A 22309-nucleotide genomic window follows, 5' to 3' on the forward strand; every position below is an offset into this window, starting at 1 on the left:
TCCCATGTCTTTTTCATTTCATACTACCCTAAGTGTAGTACCACAAAGTTGGCACGTTTCTCTGGGGTTACTTCTACCCATATGCATTTGCCAATGTTAAACTTCGGTTGCCACTTCTCAGCCCATCTGCCCAACTTCTTTAGATTCTGTTGCAGTAGCACACTGCCATTACTGTCATTAACAACCCTGCCAACTTTGTATCATCTGCATACTTGGACATTAAGCCTGGTATATCTTAATCAGTATCATTGATAAATATACAAAACAACAGTGGGCCCAACACCGAACCCTGGGGGACTCCACTAAGAGCAGTGTCCATTGATTACCACTCTCTGTCGTCTCCCACTCAACAACCCTTTTATCCATTGTAGCAACTTGCTCTTAATACCATACTGCTCTAATTTGTACAGTAGTGCAACAGTATGCAACAGTATCAAAAGCTTTCCTGAAATCCAAGTATATGATATGAAAATTATTTTTTGCATCCAGTTCCTTTGTAACCACATCATAGTATCCAATCAAACTTGTCAGACAAGACTTTCCCTTAACATACCCAATGCTGTGTCTGAATTATTACTTCGGTCTTGTCTAAATGATCCTGCAATGCTTCTTTAACAAGTGACTCCATTATTTTCCCAGGAACAGAAGTTAAACTAACAGGTCTGTAATTACTCGTGTCACCCTTTGATCCCACTTTGTGAATTGGGGATACATTTGCACATCTCTAGTCCGTGGGGCCTTCCCCTGAGTCCATGGATGCTCTCATAATTATGGCTAAGGGTTTGCTTACTTCTTTTACTGACTCCTTTAATATAACTAGTAGATCCCATCCACCCCAGGTGCCTTTCTTATTTTTAACTTCAACAATTTCCCCTTCACTTTGCCCTCAGTTATTACAAAATCATTTAAGCTCCCTGTTAGAGTTTAATAAGCTTGTGTCTTCCACTTCCCTAAAACTTCCTGATGTGCAAATGTAGATGCAAAATAGTAATTCAATTTATTGGCTATCTGAGCAGGATTGCCAATAGTCACACTATCGATAACAAGTGGACCAATCTGATTCCTCCCCTTCCTTCTAGAGTTTATTCATCTGTAAAGACCAATGCAAAGTAACATTCAATTCGTCAGCAACATCTGCTGAGCTATCAATGACTTTCCTGCAACCATTATATAAGGTCCTCAAAGCTGAATTGTTCTCTTCTTCTTTCTAAGTTTGCACTGCTAGACAGGCTGCCAGAGCAGGTCATGGAGTTTTGGCAATGATATATAGGAATTTTGCTAGCAGGAAAAAGGAGGTGATTATCCCATTGTACAAGGCAATGGTCAAGCCTCACCTTGAATACTGTGTACAAGTCTGGAGGCCTCATTTTAGGAAGGATGTAGAGCTGCTTGAAAGAGTACAGAGAAGGGCAAGGAGATTGGTGAATGGAAAAAAAGGGGGTGCTCTTACCAAGACAGGCTTAAGTTCTGCAAATTATAGTGCCTAGAGACTAGGCAATTGTGAAGTGATCTGATTGAGGTGTATAAGGCCTTGAACGGGTTGAGCAAGCTCAATGCTGATGGGATTCCTCTTGCTCAGATTAAGAACTTGAGGCGGCATAGATTCAAACTGAAGAATAGAATAGATGTGTGGAAATTTGCCTTTAGCCAGCGGGTAGTTGATTGCTGGAACACACTTCCACCTCTTGTTGTGGAAGTTGATATGTTAAATAAATTTAAGGCTGAGCTGGATAAACATATGGAGTTTTTGGTTTTTTTTTTTTTTTTTTTTTTAGGAGCATTAGCAACTAAGGCCATATTGCTCTGGGATATGCGGTGGTCATTCCCTGACCTTTCCGCACCCTCCGTATTTGGTGGTGATGGGCTCGAACCCCAGTCTAATCAAGAAGCGTGTGCTACGCACTGCTGCTCCTTCCCACCTGGCTACGGAGTCGCCACATATGGAGTGATTAGACGAGTGAAATGGGAGGGTTTTTTTTTTTTTTTTTTGGCTGATGCTGCTAAGCTTGCTTTCTTGCATCGTATGCCTCTGCTAATGCTAATATGCACATGTGAAAACTTCCTTGTTCATTGCTTTCTTAGGCAATGATTTTTCTTAATCAACCTTTTCCAGCCTAAACTTTTCTGTTATGCTATTAGAGATCAACTTATAGCTTCTATGGTCTTCAGTAATTTTTGCCACCATGTAACTCTCCTGTGCCATTTTTTTCTGCTGTATTTAATGGGCAAGCTCCTTATTCATTCTTCTTGACATCCTCCTCAAGCCTGTATTTTCTTAATGTTAATACAGCAATACCTCGCTTAACACAGCTTCGAACAGCATGGGTTTCACTATAACATGGTTTCCAATTAAATTTAAGTTGAAAATTTACTGTACATATTAAAACTCATTCAATAGCCTAGACACATACTCTACATATATGCTGTGTTGTCGTAGCCTAGATATGGGTGCATATATGCTGCGATGCCAACTGTATTGTCTCATATATGCTGCACATATGACAGCATGTCCCCCTCAGGCAGTCAGTGGCAACAGTGTCCACTTTTCTTAATTCCATCCTGACGAGATGACATGATAGCTTTTCAAACTTTTCATTTTACAATTTATTTTTTACCCCTCTAAATACAATCGAAAATATATCTGCGTCTTGGTTAGAAATCATTGCCAATAACATGCGTTATGTTTGGCAGCATGTGTTGCCCCATTTGGCAAATGATTTCATTGGTTTTGAATCGAGAGTTCAGACAATTGCCGAAGACATTGTGAAGATCGGAAAAGACTTGGGATTTGAAACTTTGGACACTGCCAATGTACATGACTGCATTGACTCACATGCAAATAACTTAGATGATGCAACTCTCCTTGAAATTGATAAGAAAATTGCATATGAAGAAGAGGAAAACAATTCTGAAGTGGATAACACTGAAATGGCACCAAAAGAATTTTCAACAGAAGAATTGAAGAAAGTTTTTTGGGCTTGACAATGCCTGCGAGGCAATTATGAATGGAGATCCAAATGTTGGATGTAGCATCCAGATACGGAAAATTTTATAAGATGGGATTCAATGCTACAAAGACTTGTACACCGAGAAAAAGAAGGGATGACTTCACCAAACTACATTTTTGAAATACCCAAATAAACAATAAAGCTCTTTTCTCATCTCTCGCGATTGTTATCTTTTCATTAATAAAATTTTTGCAGTATTTTTTATTTCAAATCCTTTTAATTGGCTATCAAGCGCAAATTGTTTATAGATTTATTATAATTTGTTTATAGACTGTTTCTCTGGTATGCATTCATTTAAAACCCATTATAATTATACCTCAATCAGCACGGTTTCACTTAACATGGAACAGTTTCGGTACCAATTATCAGTGCTATGCGGAATATTGCAGTATATACATTTGTGGCTTCTGTGATTATTACTTTAAAGGTATTCTATGTTCCCAGTTGACAGAAGCCATATAGCTTTTTAAACTGTCATAGTCTCCTTTCCTAAAATTACATGTCAATTGTAATTCTAATAGATATTTGTTGCCTTTGCAACAAATATCTATTAGAATTACAATTGACATGAATTTTAGTATTCCCTCAGTATAGTAGTAATTTTCAATTTCAATCACTAATTATTTTTTAATTTGATAAGTATAGCTGTAATAAAATTCCTTACAGCACTATGTTCATCAAAAAAAAATATATATATACAAACATATACGAACACAAAGAAGAAAAGTGCAAAGAAAACTGGTATCCTTATGTAATGAATGCAGGACAAAGTAATTGATAAACTGCCTGTGTAGCTGATGAATTAAGTGGGTATCCTGTACCAATCTGTACAGATGAAAGCCCCTTCATTGCAAGGAGAAACTGTACTAAAGAACACCTGGTTGCTGTGAAATGAGTGATATGGAAATTAGAGGATGGTTTGCTAGAAAAACGTTTGAGCATGACAGCAAGTAAGGTCCTTATTGTAGATGGCACACACACACACACACACACACACACACACACACACACACACACACACACACACACACACACACACACACACACACACACACACACACACACAGTTGTTTTGAGGGAAGCAGCATCAAATTATTAAGGCTAATTATGAGGGAACCAACATATCATCAATCCATAAATGCAATTTTAAGAATGAAGTGGGTAACTGCAGGCCGACCTTAGTAGAGAAATTCATGGAAAATGATTAAGTATGTAATGTAAGGTCATTTAGACAGAAATCTTATTTTCAAGGGGACACAGAATAGCTCTGTAAGAGGGCAACCTTGTTTACTTAACCAGATGAACTATTAAACCAGAGTTGAGCATATGAAATAACTGTGACACTATTCGTTTAGACTTGAGAGGTTGTTATATAAGTTGGAAAATATCGGGATCACAGTAAGATCCCAACGCAGACTGTAGGATGATGGCAAAACAGGAGACAAAAGCTTGTAATTAATGATGCACTTAGGGTTATAAGGGCCCTAGGTTGCACAGGATTATAAGTGGGATCCCTCGGGGATTAGAATTTCGGCTGTTCCTCTTTCTGATATTTTAACTGAAATTAACAAAGGCATTAATTTGGTGGTTTTGATCCAGACAGAGACTGAGTTCTCTGTTCAGTGCAGGCAAGCAGCAAGGAGAGCCCATGGTGCCCTGTTGATGATTTATTGAACAATTGTTTGTTGAGATATGGTGTTTATAATTCCAATATGTAAGGAAACTGTAAGGTTACACAGAGAATAATGCGAATGAGAATAATAGTCCTTGAGGTTGTCACAGACATTCTTACGGATATGCCAGACAAGCTGTACTTGCTACCTGGGAGTCTAAAATGCTGATGGAATTGATATTCGGGTGATATTCAAATCAAGTGGACCCAATTTCGGCACAGTCTGTGACAGCCAAATCCTCTACTTGCACCTTCACGTTGGTGGGACTGTTAGTAATCCTGGGTATAACCTCAACGCACAAGCATACTGTGGGTGACCACCTACACCACATGGATGAATACCACCCCTCTGTGTTATCAGGCAATACTAGGTGGTAGATGACTCTCATAACCGGTGCAATACCACACTTTGCTTGGAGGCTTGAAGTTTAGTCTCCAGAGCTAAGTTCCAGCCAACCTTTCCCCATCTCTTCCATCATGCAGTATGACTGATAACTTTTGAGGTTATGATGAACATCGTGGTGAGATCCAATCTTCCTTACATTTCGAGGGCACGGTTCTAAAACGGTGTTCGCAGGCCGGCCGCTAGTTAGTACACTGGACCAAACCTGTTGGTAACTCTTTAGGTGGCTTCTAGATCAGCTAGTGTATAATCTTGCTATCTCTACTCTGCCAGATAGTGACTGGAGGGAGTCCGAGTAGTGTGTATGCAGAGGGGGGGGGGAATTGTCAAGGCCATGTTATGTCAAGGATCTGGGTATATTCTTACCATGTGTACGCCATATCCAAAAATTTCATTACTTCATATAGCATATACTCCCCACTTTTTCCTACTATTGAATACACCATGAATTGTCAAACTAATAGAGTAAGCTTATCTGTGAAAAGATCTAAACCTCCCAAACACTTCCTAGTTCATTTCACAAATATACATGGTCTCAATTCTAATCTCAAAGATGTCCATTTCCACTTGCAGTCTGCCAAACCCCACGGACTTTTTTTGACAAAATCTCGGTTATCGGTTGATACAACTACTGCTCATCTCAGTTGCCTAAATTATTCGCCGTATGATTCCTTTCGCCTCAGAGGTGGTACTTGTGCATATGTCCGTATTCCGATATTCCGTGTCAGAGACTTGGTAATTTGGAATCTCTTTTTGATCTTGTATGGCTTAAAATCTCTACCTCATTCTGTCAAATTCATCTGTTGTCTCTACCGTTCTCCCAACTCCACTAATCACTTCCTCTCTTTGCAACTTGACTTTCTCCAGTCCAACTTTCCTAACAGTGAGGTAATTTTCCTTGGTAATTTTAATGTTCACAACTCCAGCTGGTTTCCATTTTCTAGTCACACTGACCCAGCTGGTCGAGATGCTGAGGCTTTTGCAATTACTAATGACCTTGCACAGATTGTTCATTTACCTACAAGAATACTGGGATAATCCTAACCATACAGCCAACATGCTTGATCTTTTTCTCACAAACAACCCTTCTAAGTACACGGTAGAAGTGAGAGGTCCTTTAGGCACCTCAGATCACAACTTGGTGATTGTCTCTTCTCCAATGGAGCCTTTATCTAATGGCTATTCACAACCTTGTATTGTTTAGCATTACAAGAATGCAAAATGGGATAAGCTGCGAGATCTCTTTTCCTTGGTCGGATTACTGTTTCAAAACTTCTGATGTCAATGTTTGCTCAGATCGTGTCAGTGAATTATTCTTGTAGGAACGGAATCCTTTATTCTACACTCCACTTTAAAATCTCGTCCTTTACCTAAACCTTGGTTTTCCAATAAATGTGCTAAGGTTGCTCAAGAGAAGAACATTGCATATCGTAATTGGCTTGTTTCCAATTCTCCAGTCTCATTTTCTGCCTACACCAAAGTTCACAACAATTGTAAAGCAGTTATTAATCAGTCCAAACTAGATTTTGAACAGGCTTAGAGTAGAAAACTTGCTTCTTGCCCTAATGGTAGCCAAGCATTCTGGTCTCTTGCCAAAGCTATTGGTCACAACTTTTGTCCATCTCTTCTCCCAACTCTGTCAAAACCAGATGGTTCTGTTGTCACTTCAGCCAAGGATAAAGCTGACCTGCTAGCATCCCATTTTTCTTCCAGCTCTTGTATTAACGATCTTGGTAAAACACCTCCCACCATTCCCAACACGCTCCATTCAATGACTCCTGTGGTCTTCCGTCAAAAGGATATCAGAAGGATTTTGATGAATCTTGATGCTAAGAAAGCTCCAGGTCCTGATGGTATTTCCCCACTTGTTCTCAAAACCTGTGCTTCTGAACTTACTCCAGTTTTTTGCTGCCTTTTTTCACTTTCTTATTCCAAAGGTGTTTTTCCTTCTGCTTGGAAATTTGCTCATATCCAGCCAGTTCCTAAAAAGGTTGACAAATCCCTCCCATCCAATTATTGTCCATTGCAATTACTTCTACTCTTTCTAAAGTAATGGAGAAATCAATTAACCGCAACTCTTAAACTACCTATAAACCTTCCGTCTGATCAACGATCGCCAGTATGTATTCTGTCTGTATCGATCCACTGGTGATATTCTGGCTTATGTTACCCATTTATGGACAAATTCAATGGAAAAGTTTGGTGAAACACACAAGCAGTTGCTCTTGACATCTCAAAGGCTTTTGATCTTGTTTGGCATAACGGTCTTCTAAACAAGCTTCCATCTTGTGGTTTGCCAACTGTTTTTAGTAATTGGTTATCCAGTTTTCTCTCTGATCGCTCACTGAGGGTGATGGTAGATGGCTCTCTGTCTTCTAACTTCTTCACTAATGCCGGTGTCCCCCAAGGTTCAGTTCTTTCCTCCACTCTTTTCCATTTGTATATCAATGACCTTCTTCCATTGACTGGAAATCCTATCCATAGTTTTGCCGATGATAGCACATTGCATTCAACTTTCCATTTTGAGAAACCTTGTCCTATTCAATCAGCTTCAACTTCTCGAAAATCTGCTACCAATTCCTTAAATGCTGATCTTCAGGTAATTCTCCAGTGGTACAAAGACAACTTAGCTGATTTCAAGCCTTCTAAAACTCGGTCTTGTCTTATATCTCGCAAAAAGGATTCTTCTGCTCCTATGCTTATGTTTAGTGACACTCTGATTTCTAGGCAAAATGATATATCTCTTTTGGGGATTACCCTGACTTCTAATCTCTATTGGCACAAGCACATTACAAATATTGCTTCCTCTGCATCTAAAAAACTTGGTTTTCTCTTTCGCACTCGGCGTTACTTTTCTTCCAAACAGCTGCTCACTCTGTATAAATTGCAAATCCGTCCTGCCATGGAATATTGTTCCCACATCTGGGGTGGTGCCTTAAATGCTGATCTCCAGGTAATTCTCCAGTGGGGCAAAGACAACTTAGTTGATTTCAATCCTTCTAAAACTCAGTCTTGTCCATATTTTGTAAAAAGGATTGTTCTGCTCCTATGCTTATCTTTGGTGACACCCCGATTTCTAGGCAAAATGATATATCTCTTTTGGGAATTACCCTGACTTCTAATCTCTCTTGGCACAAGCACATTACAAATATTGCTTCCTCTGCATATAAAAAACTTGGTTTTCTCTTTCGCTCTCTCTTTCTATTCCAAACAGCTGTTCACTCTGTACTAATCGCAAATCCACGCTACCATGGAATATTGTTCCCACATCTGGGGTGTTGTCCCCAAAACCTCTCTCAGGCTTCTAGATTCCATACAGAGAGGGCAGTTAGGTTAATTAATGACTCCTCTCTAACAGAGTCTCTCCACTCGCTGTCTCATAGACGTACTGTTTCTGCTGCATGCCTCTTCTACAGATACTTCTGAATTGGCTTCTATAATTCCCGCTCTCACTTTCAAAACAGTCCGAACACGTGCCGCTACCAGCCAACATCCATTTACTGTCTAACTTCAAACTCACAGAACCAACTTTTCATCTTCCTCGTTTATTCATTCAACCTTCCTTCATACGTATTTCCGGAAAATTACAGTCTACAGAAGTTCAAGTCTAATGTCAACAAATATCTTCTTTCGTCTTCTCAATCTCCAACCCAAGCACGGTACTAAGTACTATAGGTTCTAATACCCTCTCGTGTTTGGGATTTTCATAAAAAAAAAAAAAAAAAAAAAAAATTGTACGAAGGCTGCATTGGAAAAAAAAAAAAAAAAAAAAACACATACACACCACTGAACTTCTGGAAGAGGTTCAAAAACAGGCAACATGTATAGTGAAATCAGCAAACGAGTGTCTATGAGATGAGAATTTGAATATGTAGGCTGCAGAGCTTGATAACTAGGTGCCTTAAAGATGGATCTCAATGATATTCATAAGGCTCTGAGAGAGGATAATAAAATGAATGATGGTGAAACTTTCATGGTAGTAAATATTAGAACCAGGGTTCATAAATTCATACTAAGAAGGGGGAGAATTATAGATTGGATTGTAGAAAGTTCCCCCTTAACCAGTGAGTTGTTAATCACCAGAATAAGTTGTCTCCATAGGTAGCTGAGGCTGATGGTTTCAGGAAATTTAAATGCTAGCTGGATTAATTTATACAGGAGGAAGAAACTAAGAATATGTATATAATTTTTTTTTTTATTTGGCCAGTGCATTAAAAACTTGGCACCCTTGCATCATACTCTAACATTACAATACTAATTATTTGAAACTCAGATATGTTGAAATCATCTTAGTTCCAAGTGTGATACCTGCAGGAAGTCAAGTCAATGTAAGAAATTAAATCTAAAGAGGAGCTCTAACAGCATATAGTGACTTTTTCCTCTCCTTGAACTGTATAGTTTACATTTTAAATCTGAGATAAAGGAATTATTGTAATTAAAATTGGTAACACATGTAGTTACCTATTACATGTGCATCAGAAAGGATTATGTAATAGATTTTTCATTTAAGATATGAATATAAGAGTCTTGATTTTGACAAGTTCTGTTATAGGACAAAAAGTTAAAAGAAAAAAAGAAATTTAAATGTTTGTTTGTTTGTTATTTAGTTTTTAGGAGCATTAGCAACTAAGGCCATATTGTTCTGGGAATATGCAGTGGTCATTCCCTGACCTTTCCTCATTATTTGGTGGTGACGGGCTCGAACCCCAGTCTAATCAAGAAGCATGTGCTACGCAGTGCTGCTCCTTCCCACCTAGCTACAGAGATGCCTAAATTTAAATGTAAAAATACATGTAAAAAATTAGACCTGAGGAAAGACTAATATTTTGAAGATCACCTTCATAAAAACGTGATAAAACAGCCTTGTAAAAATTACTAAAGCAATTTTTGGGTCAATCATGTTCATTTAAAGAAGCTATCATACCAGCCAAAAAGAACTTATTATCTCCATAAACCATCAATGAACAGGACAGGAATGTGATGCCATGAAGCCGTCTTCTTTAGGGAGAAGAACTGTTGGTATTCTGATGAATAGGTTCTTTATGTTATCTGATGCTGCATTAATCTGTTGGCAGTCACATGAAATCATATACAAGATATTGCAAACTTTGTAAGCTGTAAAGTAGTCCAGAGTGAATACAATAGTTTTCTAGTAAAGTCTGTATGGATCTTGCAAAATAAAAAAATAAAAGGAGTGGTAAAATGACTCACACACAACAAACAGTGTGTTAATGAGATTAAGTTTAACTTATTTTTATTTTTAGAAAAATGCTTTTGTTAACAAATTTCATTTAGCTTTAGTTTAGGAGATGTCTGAGAGAATAATAGCTACATAAATTGTTTTATTCATTCCATTAGACTTTACCCCACTTCCTTTTTATCTAAATACGAAAACTTTAAATAAAAGAAATACATACCAAACTTCTTTCATAATCTCGTTTACCATGAAATGCTTGTCCTCTCCGAAACAGAGCTTTTGGATTTTTTGGTTCGATATCTAAAGCCTAAAGATAAAATTTACTAGTTATATACATTAGCTAAACTTCTAAGAATCTTAATTTTTTTAGATCAGTTATTTAACTTTAGAGTAAATAAAAGCTGTACATGTCAAAATTACTTTGTGTAATTTATTAAAAAAAATTTACTGTTAAATTTTTTACAGCAGAACTGTGATGGTTATTCTTTTTAAATAATATTTAATTTTATTTTACTTCATTTTTTTCTTAGAAGCTGCAGTAGTTTTTAACCTTTTTTTAATAATGGCACCCTTAAGTAATTTATTTTATTTTGTGGCACCCCTACTCAGTTTTCTGCTGTTAGATCCGATTCTGTGTGTGTGTGTAATATTAAAAAAAATATATGATAGTTATTATAATAATATAATTATAAGGATGTACTTTTTTATAATGAAATAAATATTTAAAAATAGGTTTAAGTAACTTAACCCCAAATTACGTGGCATCCCGGTTGAAAACCACTGAGCTAGTGGATAGTTATACGTTGACTTGCCATAAAGGGCAAAACAATAGAGATTATGATATTTATTTGAATTTATAAAATAATATACCTTGGGTCCACAATGTGCAAATCTTTGCTCTGCATTGTTTTTGTTGAAACAGCAGTAAAGTGTCACACTTTTTTTTTTTTTTTTTACTCTGTATGGATCTTTTCATTATAAATATCAAATAAACATAAAAACATCATTTTATATTTACAAAAAATCAGTACAAAACAGTTTCCGCAGGAGAGGGAAAAAAACTATTTCTTCTGGTAAGTTACTATTGTTTCTTGTTCTCATTTTAAAAAAATGTAAAATTAAGTTATATACATAACCGCATACCCTTTACAAATCTCACTCCTTATCCACTTGGTTTAATGAAAAGATGTGAAGACCAGCAGTTAGCTTTGCAAAATATGCACAGCACTGGATGAACTAAGACTTGGTTAGTACTGTTACAAAACTTAAAGCTTACAGCTATAAAATTTTCATGTTACGTACATATATAGATAAATTTCTTGCAGGCAAGTGTATATACAGTACTATGAATCAAAAGATTCACCCTCTGACTGAAGCACCCTAGGATAAAGAGCCATTTTTTTCTAATTTAAACAAAAGCTATAAAGTGACATCACTGCCAATTTACGAATTCCTCGTTTATTGTGTTTTTGCAATCTGTATAATTATTTGTTTTGTTATTGAAGAAGTTTGGGTATAAAAAAAATAAAAATCGAATGTTTTTTTCAGTCTATTCATGCATATTAATTATTTCATATTGAAACACTTTAAAGTTAGCAGTATCTTTCTTGTCAAATTACTGAAGTGTGCTGCTGTCACATTTGATCCATGCATCTTGCAAAAATTATTTACATCCGAACGATTGGTCTGTACTGAAGACCTCCATAGATTTGCGATGGGAAGCACAGGCCTCAGAAATAAAAAACAGACACGTTAATAAATTGCAAACATTATCGGATAGGTCAAGACACGTTCATGTGAATTCTAACACATTGTTGCGGGCTTACGACCAAGTACATACGAGTTGGGTGACACCCCCCCACCCCACAGACACACAATGTACTACCACAGAATACGTCAGCTAGTTCACGAACACCCCTCATGCAGCATTCAATGAACCGACATATCAACAGGTTACAAATCTTTCCTCGTGTATGCTATCGCAGGACCAGATTTCACTTTTATCCAAAGGACTAAATTATAATTTAAAACCTCGAAAACTACCTAAAAAACAATGCATAATTGATATTGAATTTGGACTTTGTAATGTTCCACAAAAAGATTTATTTATTGAACAAGTTAACCAAGTAGTGAATAACATAAAAGAAACGCGACTTCCTAAATTGAATACACATGACAGTTCAGCTTTACGAGAACTTCGGGGAAATAAGGATATTATTATACAGCAGGCAGATAAAGGAGATACAGTGGTAATACAAGATAAACCTGATTATATTAATAAGTTAGATTCAGTTGTTTCAGATACCTCCACTTATCTTGAAGTAGACCCGGCACTGTTTACCAATTTGGTCAATCAATACAATAAAACGTTAACCACGTATCGAAAAAATGACTACATTACTATGTCCCAGTTAAAGGAATTGAAGGCCAGAACATACAATATTCCTGCACTTTTTGGTCAGGTAAAATTACACAAGATTGGATTTCCTATTCGGCCTATTGTTTCCTACAGGAACTCGGCATTTTCATCCTTAGCCACACATGTATACAGCATTATAAAACCCTTTAGACAGGTAATACAATTTGGGATTAAGAACTACAATACATTATTTAATAATCTTAAAGACTGCAGACTTGGCGACAATGACAATTTATTCTCACCAGATATTACCTCGTTATATACGAATGTAAACATTGAATACACATCAGATATTATTTGGGATATGTTAAATAAAAACTCGACACCAATTAATTATACGAAGCTACCTATTAAGGAAATGTTTCACTTAATTAAACTGTTAGTTGAGGCCAACTATATCACCTTTTGAGACAAGGTGTACAAACAAATTTTTGAATTGCCAATGGGTTTGAGCCTGAGCGGCTTAATGTCAGAGATCTATCTCTCAACGATTGAGCTTATACATTTGACACCTTTTCGACCCCATATCATATACTATGGGAGGTATTTAGACGATGTTCTAGTTATTACTGATAGTAGTACTATCCAAGACATTTTACATTCGTTTAATAATATTCATTCTAGACTCAAATTTACATTGGAAAGGAAGGATATGGATACAAAATCATTAAACTTTCTATTCACGTTTACTCAGGACTCGAATAAAATCCAATTTAGCATCTATCGAAAACCTACAAACACCGGTATATTTCTACATTATAATAGCTATCACCCATTCACCTACAAAAGATCGATTATCTTTAATCAATTCCTAAATGCCTATAAATATTCAACGACGGAATCTGCTTTGGGCTCAGAAATACAAATATTAACTAGCAGGTTCTTAAACAGGGGTTATCCCCTTGCCACAATAAACCGAATTAGGGTACAGGCTAAGGATAGGATACAAAATACTACACCAACCAACAATAGTAATATCAAAAAATACTTTATTTCTGTCTCATATGTTGAACAGTGGCACAAACAGCTTAACAGATTCTTTAAAGATACCGAATTTAAAATTGTGGCCAGGCCAATACGAAAATTACACACTATACTGAACAATCGCTTGGTTCTTTCCACGTTCGCAACACAAATTAAAGATCTGGTATACAACATTTCTTGCGGTGATTGCAACTCATCTTACCAAGGTTCAATGCGATTTTCTCTGAATATTCGTGTAAATCAACATGAAGCCTAAGTTCGTGCTTCTCGCTCAGCAGCGTCAGAATTAGCCTTTCATGCCATTAACGAAAAACATACTTTTTTTATTTAACAAGGCCAAAATTTCTTAATGTTCAATGTAATTATATGTGAATATTAATTGCAGAAACCGTAGAAATTAAATTACGAGAAGTCTGTTAATGTTCAGCAGCCATATTTGATCTCCAATGCGTGGACCTTTATGCACATGCGCGAAGATAAATAATCACTATTTAAGTTTCAGGTTCAACCCTATTCGGTAATTTTCATTCCTGTGATCACGACATATGGTCGAAAAGCATTGTCAGCTTCAGGAAGGAAAATCGTTTTGAATATTTTCATTAGATTTGTTTTAATTTTTAATTGCATTAAATTGATTTGAATTGTGTTAAATTGGTTTTTAATTATTTATTTTTTACTCTAATGTAAGTTTTTGATTTTTTCGTTTTAATTTCTGGAGAGTATCATACGGAAGTGTTCTACTTACTATATTGAAGTAAACTCCTCTTATTATTTTACAGATATTAATATCAATGTAGAATGTATTGAGTATTACAGCTCTGATTCATACTATCTAAGTAATTGGCTATGTAAAATTCGCCACACACTGCTATGACTCAGTACACATTCTTACCGAAAAACCCTCCTTGTCGAAATTCCTGGATTTTGTTCTATTCTTTCTAACAGCCCCGGAGGCGACGCTTGGGCAATTGTTGAAATTTACTGTATAGTAAAGTGCTAAACACTCGTGCGAGATCACTTGTGTATATATTGTCTGAGGCTGAAAGCTAGCGTCTGGCTCACACCTCCTCGTGGTCTGGGGTGGGCAGGTAGGGGTGAATCCCCTGCCTGGCTAAGTTGAGCCAAAAAAGGGAGTAGAGTTTCTTGTTAATTTGTTTAGTTCACTCAAGAGGAGGCTTTTAAAATTTTCTCCTCTTGAGGTGTATTAGAGCATTTCTGTGCCCTTATTTTGGCAGTTAAGTGAGCATTTCCGTGCCGTTGAGCATTCGAAATTGCCTTGGTAAGGCACTAACATTGTTAAGTGGACTGGCCTCTGGGACCTTCGTCTGTTTAACTTGGGCGAAGCGTTTTTAGACACACTTATTGAATAGATTTTCTAAGTGTAATTTTAATATTCCATTTTGGCAACTGGATTAACGGCTCTCTGTTCGCTCACAACTTGTGTATATATTGTAAATATTTACTGATTATCTTGTTTTGATTCTCAGTTTTTAGTTGTAAATAGTGTAGTTTTAGTATATACTAATGTCTTCATCAAGTGAAGAAGATTTGATATCTCTAGAAGACAAGGAATTGCTGACAGCCGTGAGTGACATGACAGAAGATGAACAGCATGAGATAGGAATGGAAGTGTTGTCACAGGCCCAAGAACTGACAGAAATAGATCTTTTTTGTGGAAAGACGTTGCAAAGAACTCCAGTTAAGACTAGGTCATCATCGTTACCAGAGACAGTACAGGAAACCCAGAAACATTCTAAAAAGAAAGTGAAAACTAAAAAAGTTCATGAAAGGACAGAATTGAGTGATGGTGAGAAAAGGAAGAAAAGAAAGCGTAAAGAAGAAAGTATCGGAGATAAATTAGAATTAGAAAGTTTTGATTATATTCGAAATGCAAGAAAAGAATTACAGACGTATTTGTGGGATGCACAGAGTAAAATTCCACATGCTGCCATACGAATTATTTTGGACAAGTGGGATAAACTGGAGAAGAAGGCACAGGAAGTGAAGTGTATTTGAAAAATAATATCTTAAAGGATAGATTAAAAAATAAAGAAAAACAGGATAAACAAAGCTATTCTTCTGTAGTTAAAAGTAATATTCAAGATGCTGTGCCAAAGATAATGATTATTAAAGCGGTGACAGAAAAGTATAAAACAAGTGAAGAAATAAAAACAGATATTTTAAATCAGGTTAGACCGATGCTGTCAAATGTAAAAGTTAGGAATTTAAAACCTATAAGAGATAGGGGCGTGCTGGTGGAAGCGGAAACAAATGATGATCTAGCAAAACTAAAGGCGTGTTCCAAGATTCAGTACTTGGGTCTGAAATATATAATTCCAAGACCGATTCATCCGAAAATAGTTCTTTTTGATGTTGAACAGGAAATAGAAAAGGATGAATTAATGCAACAGTTATGGTATAAAAACTTTAAAGAATGTAATACTGGTGAAGTAGAGTTTAAGAGCTGTGTTGAAATTCTTACTGTCAATAAGAACAAAAATACGCAGTTAAATAACTGGGTTTTGCAGATTACACCAAAACTGTGGAAAATTTTAAAAGATAAGAGCAGATTGTTTATTAGATGGATGGCACATAGATATAAGGAAATTTACTCTGTAACTCAATGTTACAGATGTCTGGCTTATGGTTACGTTGCAAAATACTGTAGAAGGGATGCAAGGTGTGGTCATTGTTCAAATGGACATGTATATAAAGATTGTCCAAATCGTGGAGTATTGCCTGTATGTTGCAATTGTAAAGACAAAAATGAAAGTTCTGCTCATGCAGCTGTGGATAAGAAATGCCCAGAGTATCAAAAAGCTATGGAAATTTATAAAAAGAAAATTGTTTATGGGTAAAGGCTTAAAATTATTACAACTTAATGCACAAAAAGCTAAGGCCGTTGCACTACAGGTAAACAAAATTATGGAAGAAAAGGATATTTCTGTTTCACTTTTGCAGGAACCGTACGTGCTAAATGGGAAAGTGGTAGGTTACCCATTGAGATATAGGATAATTTCTTGTGGAAAAAATCCAAAGACCGCAATTGTAGTTAAAGATAAGGATATTGTGGTTACTAAGGTGTTGGTTTTAAGTAATGAAAATTACTTGTGTTGTGAATTACAAGGGAGTTTTGGAAAGTTATATGTTGTTACCATATACTGTCAACCATCTGCTGGTATAGAAGAATATCTTGAATATCTTGATAAAATGTATAGCATGATTGGTTCTTGCAAAGTGATTGTTGCAATGGATTCTAATGCCTGTTCTCCGCTCTGGGGTGGTCAGGTATCCGATGATAGGGGTCATCTGCTAGAGGAGTTCTTGGCTACCTCAGTGATGGAAGTAATAAATACTGCTGGTCATGTTCCGACTTATTCCACGGTGCATGGGCAGTCATATATAGATTTGACTATGGCAACAAATGCAATTGTGGAAAAAAAATTAAAAATTGGCAAGTCCATGAAAATTATACAACTAGTGATCACAATTGCATCTCTTTTGATTATAATAATGATGATTGTATAAGAATACGTTATAATGATATGGATAGATATTTTGATAAAGGTGCGGCGTGGCCTAAGTTTGATGAGGTATTTTTGACGTGTGTCCATGAAATAGATTGGAATAATATGACATCTAATCAGTATGTTAAACAACTTACTCTGATATTAAATAAGGCTTGTGCCAAAAGTATGAAAATGAGACATAGTGTAAATAGGAAAGTGTTTTGGTGGAATGCAGAACTAGTCAGTTTAAGGAAATTAACTTTTGATAGTAGAAGAAAATTTCAGCACGCTAGAAGATGTGGTGATGCAGAATTATGTATTGTATATAAAGAATTGTATAAGAATAATAGGAAAAGTTATGTAAAGGCTGTCAGTAAAACTAAAGAGTCAATGTGGAAAAAGTATGTGAGCGAGCAGGGATCCAGAGATCCCTGGAATTCTATATTTAGAATTATTACTAACAAAAAAGATTTCTCAGAGATTACCTGTACCATTGGTGAGGGGTGCGTGCAAACGTTAAATTGGGAGGATTCCGTGGGCAAGATATTGGAGGATCTCTTTCCGGAAGATGATGAATATGATCTAAGTGAAATGAGAAGTCAGAGAGGTGAAGTTACACAAGAAAAAAGATTTTCATCATATGAAATAGAACAAGCAGTATTCCAGGCAAAGGAAGGCAGGTCGCCGGGCCTTGATAGAATTGAAGTATCAGTGTTAAAAAGGACATATAATATGGTTCCTGAATTGTATAATGATATGTTTAATAAATGCCTGGAAGAGGGTGCTTTTCCGGTGGAGTGGAAAAGTGCTCATATTAAGTTATTAATCAAAGGTTTAGATAGGATGTTAAATGAAACTAAATCGTATAGGCCCATAGCTCTTTTATCAGTTATTGGAAAGACATATGAAAGGATTTGCATTAATCGTCTAATGATGAAGGAAGAATATAAAAATATGACTTCAGTTAGCCAATATGGTTTCAAAAAAGGAGTTTCGACTGAAGATGCTATTTATAAATTGATGCAGACTGTAGCAATAAGTTGTGAAAGATATGTATTAGGAATCTTTGTGGATTTTAAAGGGGCATTTGACCATCTCTGCTGGAGGAGCATCCTGTCTAGGATTAAGAAAATATGTAATACTACTTTATATAATGTTTTTGAAGATTATTTTTGGGATAGAGAAGTAGTTGTTAGAAATAGATATAATCAGGTCCAAAAAAGAATTACTAGAGGTTGTCCTCAGGGCTCGGTGATAGGCCCCTTTGTGTGGAATATGGTGTTTGATGAGTATCTGAATTCGGAATTAACTGGTGTAACAAGAATTGCATACGCAGATGACTTAGTTATCTTAATTCAAGGGAATACTAGATCATATTTAGAGAGTAAGGCAGAGGAAGTCTTAATGGAATTGGATAAGTGGACAATAGAACATAAGCTTCGGATATCAAAAGAAAAGACTGTCCAGATGTTGTTAAAGGGTAGATTGAGTAGGAATAGAGCTCCCACTGTGAGGCTAAATGGGGAGGCTGTCCGATATGCCAGAGTGACAAAGTATTTGGGTTTGATGATTGAGGAACGTCTGTTTTATACAGAACATGTTAAATATTTAAATACTAAGATAAGAACTCTGTATGCCAAGCTCCGGCGAGTAATTAGGAAAGAATGGGGCATTAAGGGTAGAGCCCTTAACGCACTATATGAATGCTTATTTGTGCCAATAGTATGTTATGGTGCTGGAGCCTGGGTGCAGAGGGTAGATAAAGTATTAATTCAAAAATACCTAACACAGGCACAAAGGTTTGCTTTGTTAGGGGTTACAAGGGCATGTCGGACAGTGTCAACTGAGGCCTTGCAGGTGGTATCAGGAAGAATGCCTGTACAGTATGAAATCTTAATAGCAGGTTTGGTATATTGTAATAACCGAAATATAAGGAAAATGGTCCTTGGCATAAGTGCATGTCCGGAGGAGAATAGGGAATATTCTAAAGAAGATGTAAAATCTGAGAAGAAAAGGTTCTTGGAGGAAATAAGAGTAATGTGGCAAGAAAACTGGGAGAGGTCTGATAAAGGAAGGCAGAGATTTTTATTTTTACCAAGAATTGACATAGTTGAACCAAGAAAGAAAGTATGGTTACAATTTGGATTAGACGCTATGTTCTTAATGACTGGGCATGGTTTAGCATCGAAATTGTGTCAACTTGGTCTTAGAGATAGTGGACTGTGCTTATGCGGGGAAATGGAGACTTCCGAGTATGTGATGTTAAAATGTTGTATATATGATGATATAAGAAATGAGTTAGAACTTTCTATTGGCTTCCTGGAGAGAGAGATCCTCCATATCATGTTCAGTGATAAGCGCTTTTTTACTTACTTTAATAATTTTGTTAAAAGGGTTTTCACAAGAAGGAAAGGAATGCTAGATAGTGGTGGCACGCCTCCCAGTGGCAGGGATGGAAACTCGTGCCATTAAGATCGATAGAATTGATTCTATATGAATTTTTCTTGCATGAGGCTAAGTGTCAACGTGTTATTAGTTTGTTTTTTGTCGTTTTTAATTAATTAATTAACAATGAGAATTCAAGTTAAGACTTAATATCCCATTTTAGAAATTAGCCACGGATGGGCTTCGGCCCAGGTAGTGGGTTCTATCATGGAGGTCATATTCTTTCTAACACCCTTTTCTTAACATCATGTTGTGCTTCTGGGCCTCCCTGTTTGTACTCCATGTGCGAAGCACCCATGTTCTCTAAGGCATTGATGTACCCTGATGAATGTGTGCCTGTTGGGCTGCCTTCTGCAGGGAAATGCTTCTCGGTACAAATGTGATGCAGCCTCAAGTGCACTGCCGTTGGCTTTACCATACGTGAAGTGCATGTCCACATACTCTTTGTTGCCCTAACCTCTTTCCATGTTGACTATCCTTTGACAAGTATGCCTGCTACGTCTCAGAGCATTGAGAAAGGGGAAAGAGAGAGAATGAGCATAACCTAACCTAAACAAAAGTCAGTGGTAGATCCAAACTAGAAATGTGCAATATCTCGAAAACGATTCACTTAAGGACCCATGTTTATTAGGCTTTTTTTGTGCATATTGTAGGCTGTACAGTTCACCTTTAAATTATTGATCATCACTTTTGAAACACCCTGTATACTATATTTACATTTACAATAACAGCTGCAATACTGTAATTTCACAAAATTAAATTAATGTTCAAAACCACTAAATGTAGTGTAAATCTAGCACCCTCTCAAAATCCAGTCGTTTTAGAATGTTCAGTTTACTTTTATTTGTAAACTGAACTTTATTTGTAAAGTGGGAGTTACTCAAAGAGGTAACTACCATTAGGGGTAAAGGGAAGGGGTATTGCTTTCGTAAAGGCGACTACAATGGACTGAGACAGTATTTAAATTCTATACAGTGGGATCAACTGATGATATTGCCAACAGCAAATTCAAAATGGGAAGCATTCAAAGAACTTATCGTGGAAGCTACTAGGCTTTACATACCAACTAAGAAATATTGTTCAAGGTTTAGGCCTAAATGGTTGTCAGATGAACTAATGAGGCATATGGCAGAGAAGAAAAATGCATGGGATACATACAAATTAACACGTGACACGGACGCCTATGATAGATACAAGTTGATCTGTAACCAAGTTACAAAGGAGGTTAGGCAGGCGAAGGCAGATTACGAGAGATCCTTGGCAAGGGATGCGAAGAAAAACAGCAAAGAGTTCTTTACTTATGTAAACTCTAGAAGGAAGGGGATGAATCAGATTGGTCCACTTGAGATCGATGGGTCAACTGTTGATGACCCTGCTCGGGTAGCTAACAAACTAAATGAATATTTTGCATCGACATTCACAAATGAGGAGTTATTCAGCGAGGGGAATGCCAGAGGTGTATTCAACTCTAGCAGTAAGCTAGAGAATCTTGTAATAACTGAGAGCAAAGTGGAGGAGAAATTGTTGAAGATAAACACAAGAAAGGCACCTGGGGTGGATGGGATCTATCCAGTTATATTAAAGGAGGCAGCAAAGGAGGTAAGCAAACCCTTAGCCATAATTATGAGAGCTTCCTTGGACTCAGGGGAGGTACCCATTGACTGGAGATGTGCAAATGTGACCCCAATTCACAAAGGGGGATCAAAGGCTGACACAAGTAATTATAGACCTGTGAGTTTAACTTCTGTTCCCGGAAAATTAATGGAGGCACTGGTGAAAGAAGCACTGCAGGATCATCTAGACAAGACTTCAGTTATAGCTAGGACACAGCATGGTTTTGTTAAGGGGAAGTCTTGCCTGACCAATTTGATTGGATACTATGATGCAGTCACAAAAGAACTGGATGCAGGGAATAACTTTGATATTATATACTTGGATCTTAGAAAGGCTTTTGATACTGTTGCACATGGAAGACTGCTGCACAAATTGGAGCAGTGTGGCATTGGAGGCAAGTTGCTGCTATGGATAAAGGGGTGGTTGAGGGGGAGAAGACAGAGAGTGGTAATCAATGGACACTGCTCATCGTGGACTAATGTTATTAGTGGAGTCCCTCAGGGTTCAGTATTGGGGCCTTTATTGTTTTCTGTATTTATAAATGATATTGATGATGGTATATCAGGCTTAATGTCCAAGTTTGCAGACGATACGAAGGTTGGCAGGGTTGTCAAGGACACTACTGACACTATGCTGCTGCAACAGGATTTGGAAAGATTGAGCAGATGGGCTTCGAGGTGGCAAATGAAGTTTAACATAGACAAATGTAAAGTACTACATATGGGAAACAGCAACCCCAGAGCAACGTATCAACTCTGTGGTACTACACTGACAGTGGTAGAGAATGAAAGGGACCTGGGGGTGGTGGTGCAGGCAGATATGAAGTTCTCTGAGTAGTGCAGACGAGCTGCAAGAGTAGCTCATGGTGTATTGTCAATGATATATAGGAATTTTTCTAGCAGGGATAAGGAGGTGATTATTCCCTTGTATAAGGCAATGGTCAGGCCACACCTAGAGTACTGTATACAGGCCTGGAGGCCTCATTTCAGGAAGGATGTAGAGCTGCTGGAACGAGTACAGAGAAGGGCAACTAGATTGGTGAATGGGACAAAGGGGTT

General features: G+C 37.0%; 1 protein-coding gene across 1 annotated transcript in view; it reads right to left on the reverse strand.

Moving 5' to 3' along the window:
• LOC150080733 (peptidyl-prolyl cis-trans isomerase D-like) overlaps nucleotides 1–22309 on the reverse strand; it is a 154840-nt gene that overhangs the window by 21201 nt on the left and 111330 nt on the right. The window contains exon 9 of the mRNA XM_090381783.1: nucleotides 10501–10587. Within this exon, the coding sequence (XP_090237909.1) occupies nucleotides 10501–10587 (87 nt within the window). The remainder of the gene's footprint in view (nucleotides 1–10500; nucleotides 10588–22309) is intronic.

The sequence above is a fragment of the Mastigoproctus giganteus genome, chromosome 9, assembly GCF_048544385.1.
Source record: "Mastigoproctus giganteus isolate SK-2022 chromosome 9, ASM4854438v1, whole genome shotgun sequence".
In the NCBI taxonomy this organism is placed as follows: Eukaryota; Metazoa; Arthropoda; class Arachnida; order Uropygi; family Thelyphonidae; genus Mastigoproctus; species Mastigoproctus giganteus.